This window comes from Asterias amurensis, chromosome 8 (genome assembly GCF_032118995.1).
Source record: "Asterias amurensis chromosome 8, ASM3211899v1".
In the NCBI taxonomy this organism is placed as follows: domain Eukaryota; kingdom Metazoa; phylum Echinodermata; class Asteroidea; order Forcipulatida; family Asteriidae; genus Asterias; species Asterias amurensis.
In genome coordinates, this window is record NC_092655.1 from 18,895,604 (window position 1) to 18,912,033 (window position 16,430).

General features: G+C 40.2%; 1 protein-coding gene across 1 annotated transcript; it reads right to left on the reverse strand.

The window, feature by feature from the left end:
- Nucleotides 1–361: 361 nt before the first annotated feature.
- LOC139940509 (spondin-2-like) lies at nucleotides 362–15,027 on the reverse strand. The gene is made up of 5 exons (XM_071936800.1): nucleotides 14,707–15,027; nucleotides 11,975–12,180; nucleotides 5,170–5,387; nucleotides 4,222–4,639; nucleotides 362–3,833 (listed from the first exon to the last, which is right to left on the reverse strand). Exons 2-5 carry the CDS (start codon nucleotides 12,177–12,179, stop codon nucleotides 3,541–3,543), a joined length of 1,134 nt encoding a protein of 377 aa, XP_071792901.1. The 5' UTR covers nucleotide 12,180; nucleotides 14,707–15,027; the 3' UTR covers nucleotides 362–3,540.
- Nucleotides 15,028–16,430: the final 1,403 nt, after the last annotated feature.

A 16,430-nucleotide genomic window follows, 5' to 3' on the forward strand; every position in this document is an offset into this window, starting at 1 on the left:
ACATAACTTTAAAAATAAACGCACAACTTACAGTCTTTAAAGCAGGGTTTTTATTTTATTACACATTATGTACAAAGTGTTTTGAATAACTGAAAGCATTTGTCTATATACAAGGCAGACGGCATGTACACTTTTAATTTACACTCAAAAACATGCATTACACTAGCAAGTTTCGGCCCCCTATAAAAAAAATTGGTTTATTTGTAAAGTCCATACAACATGCATGAAAAACGTCGTTAAAATTGCCCACTAAGAGTTTTGTAGAAGCACCATCTGCTCAAACAGAGTGAAATGGGGCCGAGGAATTGCCAACCCAGAACAACACGGTTGTTCTAAAGCTTGGCAACCCCACCCCCACCCCCCCTTCCCGGCTCAAATTCATGCAGCTGCTTTTAAGAAGAAAACATTGCTGGTTGGTGAACATGTTTGGGATTCCAGTCACATATTGTGCATGTGACTGGATTTTGGTTGGTAACCTTAATTAGTACGTCTAATTTTGTGATTATTTTTATTGTGATAAGCACCTTGTGGTTATGCAGCTCAGTTACTTTATTTGTATTTTTTGTTGGGGGATTAATACGCAGTGGTCATTCCGGAAGCAACCTTTTGCAGGACTAAAATAATAGCCGTGCTTCTATCACCTAGCAGTATACACTTGGACAGTGTGGGTTTATGTTGTGTTAACGCTCAACGCTCTTAACCATCTTCTAGAGGTAACATTTGAGACACCCATAATAAATATATCAGAGATCTGACTTCACCATTGATTCTACTTATTATATAGGTACAATTTGATACATCAATATTACAAAGATAGCAGAGATGCTACTAGACTTTTAAAGAGTTTACAATTCTTGAGGAAAGTTTTAAGATACTGTTTAGAAATAAATACAGAGGGGTTCAGCAATAATTAAAGTCTCCAAGTCTCTTAAAAATCCATCATATTTATTTTCGGAAATTTAAATTTGAGACTTCTTTCAGCTTTTTAACCGTTCAGCCGTTTGAACTTTTGTTAATTGTAACCCCAGAAAAAAACACCCACAAAGTTTTACAGGCAGGACCAAGTTTTTAACACATTCATTTACCTTAATCTCAAAAGTTTTATCACAGACCCCCAAATTCTGATAAGTTGCTAAATTTACAAAATTAATTTGTTAACTGCATGACCTCCCAAACCTTATTATCCGAAAGTAACTGTTTACAAACAAAATTTAAATGATAAATTGTTTTGTGCATGCAGTTTTGCCTGTTGTGTTGTGCACCCTGGCTGAGGTTGGTAGCGCCCTCTGTCGGTGATGACCTCTGTTAACGACAAACTATACACAACAGTAGGGTTTTGCAACCGTGCCTTGTCGTTTTGTAGTGAATCTTTAAGGAATGTTTTTAATTTTTTATTTTTTGGGGGAATCATCAAAATTAGTAGGCTAAATTAAACAAATTATTTCGTTCAGAAATAAAATTATTATTTACAAATATTTAGAGTTACTGTACAGGAGTTTCGCTTACATTAAAACAATGCAGTACACTACACAAACTTGGGTGTTAAAATAAACACATTATAGATACAAAAGAGAAATTCAAATTGAAATCTTAGTTTGTAAAAACAACACCAGTGTGTTTTATTTTATCACCCAAAGGTGTAAATCATTCTTATTTTTGGTGTTAAACATGGCAACACCAACAGGGTGTCCAATTTTAACACCCCAGTTTTTGCAGTGTTTAAAAGACGGGAAACTATAATCCCACCAGAGTTTTGGAGGAAAATTTTACTCAGGAAGTATTGTAAAGTCTACGTCTTAAAATATGGAGCTCAATGGTTACCACATGCTTGCTCCATACATTTAGACACTGGCTTCAACCTGGTGGTGCGTTACGTTTACATGGTAGGGCTATCGCACTATACAAATCTGCAATTTAAAATATTTTGTTGGAAAGACGTTTACACTCAAAAATACATTAAATCTATCATCGGAATATACTCTAGTAGGCCTGTGAGTTTTCCACTCTTGCCCTTCCTCGAGACATTGCATAACTAAACTTTCAATACTATTTCAACTTGATAACTTTAATAGCTTTAAAGGCACTGTACACTATTGGTAGTTACTCTAAATAATTGCCATCATAAAAACTAACTTGAAAATATCGAGCAATTAAGAGCCGTTGATAGTATTATAAAACACATTGTGAGAAACGGCTCCCTCTGAAGTGGCAACGTAGTTTTTGAGAAAGAGGTAATTTCTCACTCAAAATGACAGACAGATAGATACTATTCACTATTCTCTTGCAACTTCGATGACCAATTGAGCCCAAATTTCCACAGGTTTGTTATGTATGCATTGGGATACACCAAGTGAGAAGACTGGTCTTTGACAATTACCAAAGGTGTCCAATGCCTTTAAGTTCTTAAGACAATCGTTTACGGGAGTGCCACATTTTAAGACAGCCAAAAACAGGCCAAGGAGTGGTGAGTTTACGTTCCTCTTTGTCAACTTTCTGACTGCCATACCAATCGTCTTAATATCTTTGGACATTTTAATTAATTATATATATCTTATTTTTTAATATTATTCTTACAATTAAATTACACAACGTACAAATACAAACTAAAAATGGCTTAAAATTGTTTCTTTTCAATGTACAACGTTTTCCCCTTAGCAATTTGAACATAAAAATATCAGAAATCCCAAATCGAGAAAAACATATTTCGAGCAAAGGTCATTGGATAGATTTTCAACATTTTGTTAAAGTATACATACAAGCTCCCTCTTGATATGAAAAGGCGACATGTTGACACTATCACCTTGTCCACATTCAATTATGCCCTTTTCGAAACCACGGCGTTGACTCCAGATTCGGCTGAGGCTAGCTTGGCCCCGCGGTTTTGTTGGCCACCTGCGCGTGCTTTTCGTACGTGCTAAGGGTTTCAGACGAGAGGACGGGGCCTGAAGCCGAAAAGCTGAAGCCGTGGATTCGAAAAGGGCCATAGAAACTCAACCGAACACAGCGAGGCCCAGACGAGAGGTATAGACTGGTCCCTCTATTTAATTTCTGGAGAATCAGTGCTGGGAGCGTACTGTTTGCATACGGGGAATTGGAAGAGGAGTCTAGGATCGCTCAGTCAAAAATCGCCGACAATAACTGTCTTGTTTTTCTTACTGACGGTTGTTAAGTTGTTTCATTCGAATGAAGATAAATACAACATCACCTTCAAACGACCGTCAATTCTAGTCTTGATTGGCTACGTTCATTTTGTTTAAGAAGTTGCCCATATCGCAACATGAACTACTGTCCACAACTACTGGAGAAGAGATATCTGTATCACACAAACATTTCGATTTGAATGTTTAGACCCGCCCAGTCCTTCCGAGTCAGCCTCCAAATCAATCCATGTAGCGCCCTCTGCTGGTGACCAATACACACAAACAGGGCCGCCAATCAAGACTATTATTTCCACCATCTCTATAAAAAGCTGCAGGAACCTATTTCAATAATTAATCAATACTTAATAATGTTCGTATAGACATTTCTGAAATATCAAGTTTAGACGATGAACTTGTTGCGCCTTTTCTTTCCCATGTAGTTCCTCCTCATCTTGTTCATGTACTTCTTCGTCTCCTTTTTGAAACGGGTTTTGAGGCACTTTTTCTGGGCTTTCCCTACGGGGTTCTCGCACGCCTGTAGCCCCATCAGACTCGGGCAGTCTGCCCCTCCGTTCCTCGGCTTCTCGATGACCATGCGGTAGCGTTGCTTGACGCTGACCTTGCACCAGACGGTCGAACAGGGGCTCCAGGCTCCCCACGATTTCACCTGGCAGTCATAGGGCACAACTATCTCTGCGATACAGACAACAATAAAAGTTGGGATAATAGCAAGGAAATTTTTTAGTTTAAAAAAACTACTTAGTATAGAATTGTTGAACCCCTCAAAAAATACAGTAAAAATAAAAAATAAAAATGAACATGTCAACTTTTAGTATGTCTTTCTTTGACACAGTTATGTGTTGTGCAACCTTTTTTAAATTATAGCTAGATTTTAATTTGTTTTTCTGCATGTCAATGTAAAAAAAAAAAAAAAAAGTAAAAAAAATTAATATTCAGAAAGTGTTTGATACCGACATGGTTTTGCTTTTCTTTTCAGTCTTTCCATCGAGACCAAAAAAATATATTTTGAAACCATGATCTGTTATTTGATCTTTAAAATAAATTATTTTATAATAAATACCTGTGTCTGGAATGGGAGGAAAGACATATTTATGTTCTTTAACGTTGGTCTCCACGGTAGACCCAACCCTCCCACCATTCCCATCAGCCTGGAGATCCCTTATCCACACGTTGGTGTCGTCCACCTCCTTCCACGTCAACGTCACCCTTGCAATGGGGGAGAGCGCTTCCTGCTGCGGGTAGAAGAAAGAGTTGGCCGGGTGGTCCGGGTAGTGCGCCGTGATCTGGCTGATGGGTTCCTGGGGGTTGCTGACGTAGTCCGGGGAGGTGAAGGAGAAGCCACCGTCCGTACCTGCATCCCAGGGTTGGAGGTACAGATCCAGGGGTTGTTTGCGCCACGTACCCCCCTCGCACAGGTCTAGATTACTCACGCCGACGAACCAGTCAGGACTTGGGATGAGATGAACGGCAAAAGAGATCTGCGGACAATTTGAAGAAAACACAAATTAAACTGATTGTCTTTATACTAAAATTCATCCTTTAAATTACATCTTGTGTCATTCTATGGAGAGTTCCCCTTCAGACAACGGACTAGTCTGTGTTGTTAAAAAAATCCTGCGGGTAACGACCTCACCCTCCCCACCACCATCTTTATATAAACAAAAACCCATGAGATTCACGGGGCGCAAAGAAGACACAATGGGATGTGGTGGTGATGGTGTTCCCTTAGATGGGGTGGGGTGGGGTCACCACTCCTCGGTCACCAAGGTTGACCGAGGGAGGGTGACAACGTTGACCTAACTCTTTAAGCACAACGAAGTCAGCATTATTCTAAATGCCCTCTCTTTCCAAAGATAAACCCTTTTAGACACCATTACTTTCTAATTGCCCCCACACCCACACACTATAGAAGATCAATCCTTTGTGACCCAAGTACCTGTAAAAATATTTGTCATATTTTGTTGTTGTGGCCAAGAAACTCTCTACCAATACAAAGTAAGCCCCTTACCTTCGTGAAGTCTCTGCTCAGCGAAGCTGTTGCCAAAGATGCCCCCGTGCCAGTGGGGATAGACTTAGCAGCGAAGATGGCGTGCACGGACGTGTTCCGGGTCATCTCGCCATGCAGCTTGGTCCCAGACGGGTCCTCGCCCTCCACAAAGTTCCGAAAGGCTTGACCAGCTAGTCTCCTTGGCTCCCACATCCTGAATCGGTCATCGTGAGTGACACCTGCATTGTGAAAGTAGAAATATGTACATATTTTTAAAAACGTGCATTTTTAAGGACTAATACACATTTAATGCAGGAAGGTTCCACTATTAAGAAGTAACTATAAATAGTACACTTTAGGGAGGAGTGTCGGCTCTGAGAAGAGCCGGTTTGGTCTCGACGTTTCGAACAGTAAACCCTGCTCGTCTTCTTCTCCTGAAAGCTTCAAACACCAGTTTATGTTCCACTAGTTTAACTGGCCCCCAGTAAGCCAATAAGTTTGATTGGCGTGGGTAAGTGTCGGATCCTCAGGACACACCATAGGCTGTTAGCAAGACAGTGCCAGCCTCACATGCTTCACAGGACAGCTCCACTTTACCAGAGGGTTAGATTTGTAGCTCAGTATAATTGTGTGCATAGAGTGAAAATATTTTGTACAACAATATTTGGGTCAACAGGTAGCCTACCGAGCCCAGTATCTGGGTCCAAAAATTGCCCAGAATCTGGGTCAACAAAAACCTGAACCTGTATCTGGGTCAAGAAGTACCTGAACTATAGTATTTGGGTCATTAAGTGCCTGACCCGTTAACTGGGTCAACAAGTGCCTGACCCAGTATCTGGGTTAACAAATACCTGATCTAGTAATTTGGCTAACAAGTGCCTCACCCAGTAACTGGTTCAACAAGTACCTGACCAAGTAACTGGGTCAACAAGTACCTGACCCAGTATCTGGGTCAACAATAACAACCTGACCAAGATCTACTCTAACTCGACCACTAGCAAGAGGATACAGATCAATCATTTTTACCTGTTTCACTTTTAAGTCTGACCATAGGTAGAAACTGACTCCAAAGTTTGACCACACAGAGTTATCTTGTTGAGCGATTGGAAAATAATATGGTTCGGAAACAATTCGGAAGACTCCAATTTAAAATTGGCTTATAGTCATTGAGGTAGAATTTCATGGTCGTGTAACAGATAATCTGTGCTAAGTATAGTATACATGTTATACGTGCTGTCATGATTGTTCACACGAAGTCACTCCAGTTTTCTACTTTTTTTTCTCTTTCTTTCCCCCCTCTCTAACTTGAGTTCAGGCAGCCAGTGTCGATTACAATTTTTCTTTACAGACGTGGCAGATGTTAGCACAAGTTTCGGCTAATATTTGTTGGGGATGAAGTTTTAGTGGACAACATGTCTGTTGTAATTTGTCTGGTATCGAAAGGTGTTTATGCAAGGTCTGCCCAGTATCTCCTAGTGTCATGTCCACCGCTCTCTCAGCGAGACAATGTGGCGAGGCAAAAAAAAAGCTGTATCCGGACGGGTAGTAGAGGACACCGAAACTCCAGCCCCCTCTCCCTGGGGTTTGACTAATTGTGTTTGACTACGTGGGAAACCTGTTAGCCGATTCTCATTGTCTTTAAGGTTGGGAAGGGAGAACAGACATCGCGGGACGGCCCCCTGAACGGAGGTCGGTTATCACCAGAGACTTTGATATATTTTCCGGGACGCCGATCACTAGAAGGGGTTGGCAGCAAGTTAAGTGAGCCCGCAGGCCACTATCTTGGGAGATGGGAAAAGTTTTGATAGAGACCTCACTAAACAAAGAGTTGTTTTAGGATGAAATAGATAGGGTCTGTTCCGTGGATCCGATGTCTCTCTTGCGAAAGGGGTCCGGTGGAAGAGGAGCGAGTCACCGCCGACAATCGGTCCCGTTTACCGACTGCGAATCCCCCGGCGAGCTCCAGGACGGCACGACGTGATCAAATTAGGGTAGAACAACACGGCAATTCTCTGAGCACTCCGCCGACAATTAACAGCACCCGCTGGCCTGCCGGGTCCGAGTGTCGCACAGCCCGTGACCTCCGCCCCTGCCAGCTCCTCAGCTGTACTTTACGAAGGGCACAGCGCAACGGGCTCATCGGACGACGGTGTTCCCTTCCAAATTCGCCAAATCACTGGCTGTTAAAAACTTTTAATGGAGGGATTTGCTTTTCGTGCCAAATATGGGCGACCTACAGGGACTTTAAATGGCCGCTGATTTCTTACGTAGCATGGTATCATATAGTTGCTGCATCCGAGACCGCGAGTCTGCGTCCTTTATACTCCCCGGTACAACCATCCCCATGGCATTCTCCAAATGTCGGCAAACTCCTCTCGACTCCTCTCAAGCAGTACATGCCCTCTTCTGACTCTATTACCGGCATCAAAGCGAAATGCTAATTGCTCCCGGAGGCAAGTGGTGGCCGAAAATGAACCCCGTATTATACAGCCAAAACGGGAAAATGAAGATCTTAAGGCAAACAGTTTGTGACAGGGTGGGTGTGTGTAGACTGGAGACTACAGGGGCGATGAGGTTGAACACCGCCCCCACGACCCAGAAAACCCAATTAAGAGATTGGTTTAATACAAAGTGAAAGTTATAAAGGCCGACGTGCAGTTAGGTTCTACATGTTCTTAATATTGCGCTGTTTATCAACTGCCCCAACTTTGGTTGTTAAAAATGTTAATTAAAACTAACTTCCTGCCTCATTACAAACGCGCTGTCATTGTTCGTTCAACCAATAATTCATAAGATCCAGAGTTTCAGATTCCATGAACTTCATGTTACTAAAAAAAAATTGTTTGGAATTCGGTCTTCCAAGTAACTGGCTAAAACTGACAGTTTTTTTATAAAATAAAATAAAACCCAATTAATTAACAAAGTTAATTAAGTAGACTGTAGGTAATGCATTTTAGTATTAAACACTTTCTTACAAAAACATAGACACCCATGTACTTCACCCGAATTTCGAATGCGATTCTTGAATAATAATAAAATTAATTTTGTGTATAACCACCCTCAATCTACCCCTCATAACTATCCGATTTGAAGATAAAGTTACCCATCTCAAGAAAAGAAAAAAAACTTTGAAATGCTATTGGTCGGCCCTTTTCGAAACTGCGGTCAGTTTGGTCCCCAGATTAAGGCTCTGGTGTCAGTTAATTTGAACACGTGCGCTTCCACATGGAGACTTAAGTCACGTTTTAAAGATAAAAACAATGAAACCCCATTACAACAAAGGAGGTTGCAAAAGCTACAAAACAGAGTGGGATTTAAAAACTTTGCATGGTGTGAGTACAATCAGGTGAAGTTTGCGGCAGTACTATTATTAACCAATCTCGTTTGAGTAGTGTTTACCATCCAAAGTATTTGCCGAAACGTCGAGTTGTCAACCACCGAATATTTTCAGAACCAACACATATCCCCGAACAGATTTATACATAGTGCTAAGTAACTGTATACTTCAATATGGTTACCAAACATATTCAAACTAACAACAGTACTACCAAAGTTGCAATCTAGAGTGGTTGAATGGTATTTCATGTATCGAAGCAGATTGATTGCAGGAAATCACACGAAATCAGTTGTGATATAAAAGTTATGATTGGTCTGATTCACAGATTTTCATTCAAAAAAAAGAAAGACTCAAAAAAACTTTACAAGGAGAAAGAAATCCTGGTCGGCTCAAGGCCAAGCCGGTATTAATTCGAACCGGCAGGGTTCCTGAGTGATTCCCAGCGAACGGTAAGCGACGGCTTGCTGGGCCAGAGCCCGGAGTGCCTAACCCGCTCTCATAGCCAGTTTCATGATGACCGGATTGCTCGTATGTCACCCACATGGAAGCAGTGTGACTCACGCTAAAGCTTAAACGCCATCATATTATTTCCAAAAGGTACAACATCGATTTCTGGACGATAGTCTAGCCTATTTTATTAAAAAAAGTCAAGTTTCGGCTTCGATTTTGACTCAAAACAGTGCTATGAAATAACATTTATTTCATGTAAGTGACTCACGCTAAAGCTTTAAAGCCATCCTATTATTTCCGATGGAACAACATTGATTTGTGGAAGATAGTCTAGCCTAATTATATTATTCCAAAAAGTCAATATTTGGCTTCGATAATGACACAAAACAGTGCTACGAAATGAAACATTACGGCGATAGAAAAACACAATTACATATAGTTTGCACACTGCTTTATACCAACCAAAAGGATGGTATAAAGACAAAAGAAAAGTTAATGACCTGACATTTCGACAACTTAGCTTACGATCGCCAATTAAATTAGTATATAAGTAGTTTTTACATCTTTGCAGACAAAAGTAAATAATTATCTAAATTAACGTTCAAGAAGTGTTTTAATAATGCACAACTTTAGCTAAATTTAATCGCAAATAATGTTAGAGGAACTTTCATTCGTTTTATTTGCACTGTCTGAAAACTATGTACGTTTTACAGACACGACTAAGTTATAAACCCCAGGCCAACATTGTTTGCATTTATACCATAGGTCTTTTTGGTTGGTAAGCAGTTTGCAACAATTTATTGTATTTTTCCATCTTATAGTTGAACAATATTGACCTGCAAAATATTGTATCTACAATTGATAGAAATGAATGTTGTTAAAAATATTATCAGAAAAACACGATGACAAAAGTATTATTGTTTTGGGCTGTGTCAACCTTTGGTTTAGAGGCTTGAACTTGACAAAAAAAAAAAATTGTTGTCAAATTATTATCAAGTGTATACAGCAGTCGATTTCACGAAACGCCAGGATAGTCCTATCTCGAGTTAGGACGAATAACATCGTCGTAATTTAGGATGGGTTCAATGCGTCATCACTTCTATGGTTACGAAACTTAACTCGTCCTAAAAGTCCTAAGATTAATCCTAAAAGTTAGGAAGAGTTTGTTGAAATCGACGGCAGTTCCTTTAATTTGACTCCCCAGCACTGGTTGCATGTGGCGTCGACTGTGCACCAGACGTGACCTAGGTTCACGTGCAATGTCTTTCGACTGGAGTGAAGCCAGCAGACAGCGGGGACCACCTATATATTATTTTGTAGATAGTGCTTGAGCAAAGTCAAGGATTAACGGTCACGTTTTATCTCCCGTGAAAATGATTCAAGGTAGTCTTTGAGCCCCATATTATAAACAAAGAAAAGAAAACAAGAAGAAACCAGGGACAGATGTGTCATGATGTTGCCTTGGAAGTTTCTATGGTTAACAGAACATTATACACAATTCATTACGTCTTTGCGATTAACATTTAATATACGTGCAAATCTGTGTTTGATGTGTGTGTATGGAATTTCATTTCCCACATAATTCATATTCAAACAATGGTAGGACTGGTTGTAAGTCTAATTGATTTTGGCGGTTTTTTTTGAAAAGTGGTATTAACACGTGGTGAATGCAGTTTTTTTTAAAGAGATATAACACAAACGTTTTACAATTGTAAAAAGTATACATGTGTTTTTGAAAACTTTTAATCTTAATTAATGAAAAGGGTGGAAAACTTGCAATAATATTTTCAGATTGTTGCATGATTACATTAAACTAATTTGTTTGTTTTATGTTTGATTGCCTGTAATTATCGTTGTAAAGCGTTGTGGTTCCTCTTTGTGTTAGAACGCTATATAAATGCTTGTATTACTAAAACTATTATTATTATTGTGTTATATCGGGGAAAGTGTGTTGACACGATAATTGTACGCAATACAGAATTCTATCAATTGCCATCTGTTCTCGAAACCCAGAAGCTTATTTTGAATGCTGATATCTATTTTGAGAGGCGAAATAATTTCACTCATCCGGGAAAACAAAACTGTTTACATCCAAAATCTAGATTACCATTTCCGGCATCCCATAAGTACCATACGACGAGGGTGAACATTTGGTCTAGATTGGGGTAGGTATGGTTGCCAATTGACTCCATCTGATCCCCGAAACATGTGTGGAAACAGTGGCATGGGCTAAAGGTTGGGGACAGTGAAAGTATAGCATGCTGGAGGAACTCCAGATTCGCATCTGCTCAAAAGTGAGTCATCTCACCTGCCACGCCCTCACTCCTTCAAAAATACCCATCCACCATCCAACCATCTGCTAATAACTATATTATGTTCGTATCATGCATGTTGTTTTTACTTTATAGAGATAAATGCATCTTTGCTAAGCAATAATTGAATGATCATCCAAAGCAAGGGAACTCAAGTAAGTTTAAAACACCTTTTAATGTTATATTATGAGTATTTATTTGAACCCACATTTGGGCCCATGTGCTGATGACCGAATGAGGATCAAATTGAAAGAAGGAGTTGAGCTCAGCTACCCCCCCCCCCCCCGAAAAATAATAACAAATAACAAAATCAAATGGCAACATCCAAACAAATGGCACATGAGAAAAATGTAAATATCTACTGAAGCATTTTAAGGGCACCTGTGCCATATTTCATAGAGCTTCTCAAGCAGAAAATATTGCTTAACAGGTTTCTGCTTAGCAGAAGTGAGCAGGAAACCAGTCACAAATTACACACGTGACAAGGTAGTTTGGCTGGTAATTTTATTCTGGTAAGGATAATTTTGTTTTGCTTGGCTACTCTTTGTGCTTAAGCAGCTCTATGTAATTGGGCCCACTCAGGGGGCAAGGAGGCCATTAAGTATCAGGACTGTATATAGTATGTCGCACCAACAGAACCGTAGAACATGGAGGTAACAAAAATCATACGAGGCACGTCAAGGGACGTCAAAGTGAACTTTACCCTCAAAGAAAACCAATGACTCACCAGTCAGCGTAGACCACTGGGCGTTCTTACGATACTTCGGGAAGCTCTTTGGGAACCTGCTCTCGCTCCACAGACCCTGAAACTCCAGCCGGTAGCTGGCCGTCTCCTCACCACCGCACGCCGCGCTCACATCCCCAACGAGGAAGCTCCCTACCACGAGAAGCAAGCTGAACATGCCGAGCTGCGTTCTGTTTTTCTGGGCCATCCTGGAAAGACAAGAAGACAAGACAATTGTAAAGTAAAAGCTGTCTAGCGTAAACTGGTACAACAATTTACGTAATGTCAGATTGTTGGGGGCCATCATGGAAAGACAAGAACAAGACAAAACAACAATGTAATGTAAAGCTATCTAGCGTAATAAAGTGGTACAACCATTTTAAGGTGTGTTACGTAATGTCGGATTTCAAACACCTTTTGTCTAGAGTCCCTACACAAACTTGTTGAGCACACGACGATAACAACGCTTAAATATCAAGTTTTCAGGAGGTGGGGGATGGGTGGGGTGTGTAAGGACATAATTTGGAGGGAACGTGCCACCCCCCCCCCCCCCAATAGGTATACGCAACTGTTAATGCTACAAATTACCAAAAACGAAAAGGCGATGGGTGGGCCCATTGAACAACAAACATGGTGTGGAAAAATCAACTAGTTACATACAAGATGGAATACTGCAGATTTTCTTCCTAAAAACAGGTTACCAGCGAAAAATATAACTCAATGCATAATGTTTAAGACATGGTAATTACCTACTATTGTAAGCTTCTGCAATTAATTCTTAAGAATTTTAATAAATCGCTTCAATTATCCCCACAGCAAAGCAATGTTGGATGACAATTGAAAAATATAAATACAATATCCAACAAATCAGCTAGCATAAAACCCCACAAACACCATAGTAAGTCAACTTACCCAACACCCAATAATAAAAAAGATAAGAGAACTTGCGCTGTTGTGTGGAGACAATTTTTTGTACCGATGTGGGCAGATCGGACGGTACATGACAAAATGTAACTCAATTTATAGTAGCCTGGAGGGCATACGTTATACGCTGGGGATTTAGGGTTAAATTGGCAGCCGTGTTGTCGGTTAACCGCAAAAGACATTTCAGCCGGGGCCAGATTACATTATCTAACTTATTAAATCATATTAAAGACGCTATGACGTGTAGATGCTAGACGCGGTGGGCGTGCAATGCAATCTTCTTACGTCATTCTAGTTAGTGCTATAATCGGGGCCGCGCTGAAAAAAAAACTTTATTCGTATTTTTGGTTAAATTTAATATGGCAACAATTATACTTTTAAATTTATTGTTGAGGAGTTGAAGCACTCTGAATGATACACAATATCTGGTGCTGGCATATATTCCTAAAATGCGGGGGTTGTGGAAAGGTCGTACCTTTTTAACCAGATTAATTGAAGCTACTAAATTCAAAAACATAATTTTTGAATTCTATGGCCAAACCGGCTCTGGCATTGTGGCTCATTTTTCGTGACGTCATACGCTGGATTAAAACACGTCTGCTGTCTGGGCCAGGGCGAGCCTGCTCTAATTGAGACAAATTGAAAATCACACTTTGGCATTTGGGTTTCCATGCCGCGGGGACTTGTCAAAATATGCAAATGAGAGCCTTTCCCAGCTTATTAATTTTGATTGGATAGACTAAATGCATATTCATGAGGATGACGTCACATATGTCTAGCTATGACGTGTTTGCGTAGTCAGAGTCACATTGATGCAGTTACAGCCGTGAACAAACTTTGTTAAATGCTTAATTGAACTAACTTCAATATGTGTCAACAAATAAAATAAAAATAAAAATAAATTAAAAAAACATTAAGGGGCGTGGTTTACAGACTGGTGGTATATACCAGAACCAGAAGGGCCAAAGTCTACACACTCCTTCTACATTCCAATTTAAACAGGCTTTTAAACTGCAGCTGGTTTTCAGCTGGTTTTCACTTATTTCAGTTATTGAATCTTCTTAAATTATTAACTAAAGCAAACCTTGAACCAAGACTACGCCATGGAAAAAGGAGACAGTTGGGTATGTTTCTTTTCCTGACATCCGAGATCAGTTAAGAGTAGAAACCTTGTATATTTAACATGGTAATCCCTGTGTAAAAAGCCTCAGAAAATAGTAGGGACTTTGCATGGTGTACATTTCGTCCATAACGAAGCTATATAGAGCTCGTGTGTGGCTAGTGGAGAAGCAAATTATATCACAGAAAAACGACTGATGTAGCGTCTAGATTTTCTCAACGCTCACGAGGTCACGACTCTTTCAAAGGTAGAGCAAAATGCTCGTCGACACAATAAAAAAAATATAATAACAACATATCACATAATCTTACAACGAAACCATCAAACTTGTTGCAAGCAAAATAAGAATTAAAAAATTGTTATGCAAAATAAACTAGACCTACAAGTTCAAAGCAAATAATTTGGCGAAGGGGCGAATTTGGTAAAACATTTATGTAAAGACACTGAACACATTTGGTAATATTGTCAAAGACCAGTATTCTCACTTGGTGTATCCCGACATGCATAAAATAACAAACCTGTGAAAATTTGGGCTCAATTGGTCATCGAAGTTGCAAGAGAGTTATGAACAAAAAACCAATCATTTGAGTAGGTTCCAATAGTGTCCAGTGCCTTTAAAATTAGAAGTGAAAGTAAAATCCATCTATACTTCCTGAAATTTGAAAAAGTTAAAATATTGATATCTCCTTACCTGATCAGAGTTTGGAGTTTGCCTTCGTAGAAAGTTTGTCACGAACTGCAAATCCTTGCCAACTAAAAGAATAATACCACCACTTGGAATTGGTTCAACGAGGATACAAAGGAATCCTGGTGTTTTCCTATCATTGAAGCTGAGAGATAGATAGAGAGTGAGTGAGAGAGCTGGCTGAAAGCGGGGTTCCTTTGCCGAAAGGGTCGAGTTAGTCGTCTGGAGATACCGCAGTGATGCCTCTACCCTTTATGCTAACCCGTGCCCGCCCTCCTGCGGTGCTCCACTCACATCGTACACCAGGCTTTCATCCAGGGACGAGCACGTCTGTTTGGTGGGTGACTTTTTTTTGTATCCGTATGTGTGTGTGTCCCTCCTCTCTCCCTGCCTCTAATACCCGGTCCTGTAGTACCGATAGAATTGCTATAATAACAAATTTGTCGTAATCGACGAGATCATTACCTCGCTGCGGTGCCGTTTGCCGCCAAAGAACTCACGGGGTGGGTGAGCTCTATAGGCTGGGCGGTCTGCCGTGACGAGGTAACATTATCGGGCTACATCAATGTTACCCTTTGTCTTTAGCGAAGCCTGGGGACTGTACGCGGTCTTTATTCTCAAAGACCAGGCTCTGCACCCAGTGGATATTGAAGAAGAGCCAGTGGCTGGGTTCTTTGTCTTTCTTATTAGTTGAAACAATCAGTGGCAAAGCCTTGGGACCGCGGTCCTTTTATTCTCAAAGACCGGTTCGATGTTGAAGAAGAGCCAGTTGGTGGCTGGCTTCTTTGTCTTTCTTATCTGTTGAAATAATCTCGGTCTTATGGAAACACTGTAGACGAAGACACGCCCAAAAGTGTCACAATTTTAAGATGGATTGGTGAAGGGGAAACTTCCACTTCCTCTATCTTAGCAAATTGATTAGGCTCAGTAACTCTGAATGCGGAACTAATTTCTAAAACGGGAAATCATGACTGTGTAAACACAATCAAATGGGATTTGCTGTATAAAGAGGCATCCCGGAAATGTTCTTGGTTAACTTCCAACTCTCTGAGTCAGAGCTGATTAGTGAACTCAACATATCCTATTTTTGCTGCAGCTGGAAATTGAACTAAAACCAGAACCCCAGTTTTGTAAAATATGGTAAACTTAGTTTTGAATCCAACAAAACGAGCGTGACACGTGTAACTTGTCTCCCATCATGAGCCTGTAACCACAAACGGAGCACGCAGAGGGTCAAGACGGGTGCACCAAGTCCCCGGGCCCAGCAGTTCCCAGTCTTCTTTCTCTCTTACCTTATTTTAAAGGCACTGGAGACGTATGGTAATTATTGTCAAAGACGAGTATTCTCACTTGGTGTACCCCAAACGTATGCATAAAATAACAAACCTTTAAAAATTTGAGCTCAATTGGTCATCGAAGTTGCAAGAGAATAATATAATGAAAGAAAGAAAAAAACAGAATTGTTGTACAACTGAGTGCGCTTTCTGAAGCCTTTTATTTTTTGAATGAGAAATTACCTCTTTCTTAAAACTACGTTACTTCCGAAAGAGCCATTGCTCACGTTATCAAAGACTCTCCATTGCTCGTTACCCGAAAGTAAATTTTTATTCTGATAATTATTTTAAATAATTGCAACTGGTATCCGATGCCTTTAACAAGAAAAGTACCACGTTCTTGTACGGAACACCCGTACGAATTGAATACTATGGATATGCTGTTTTATATCACAG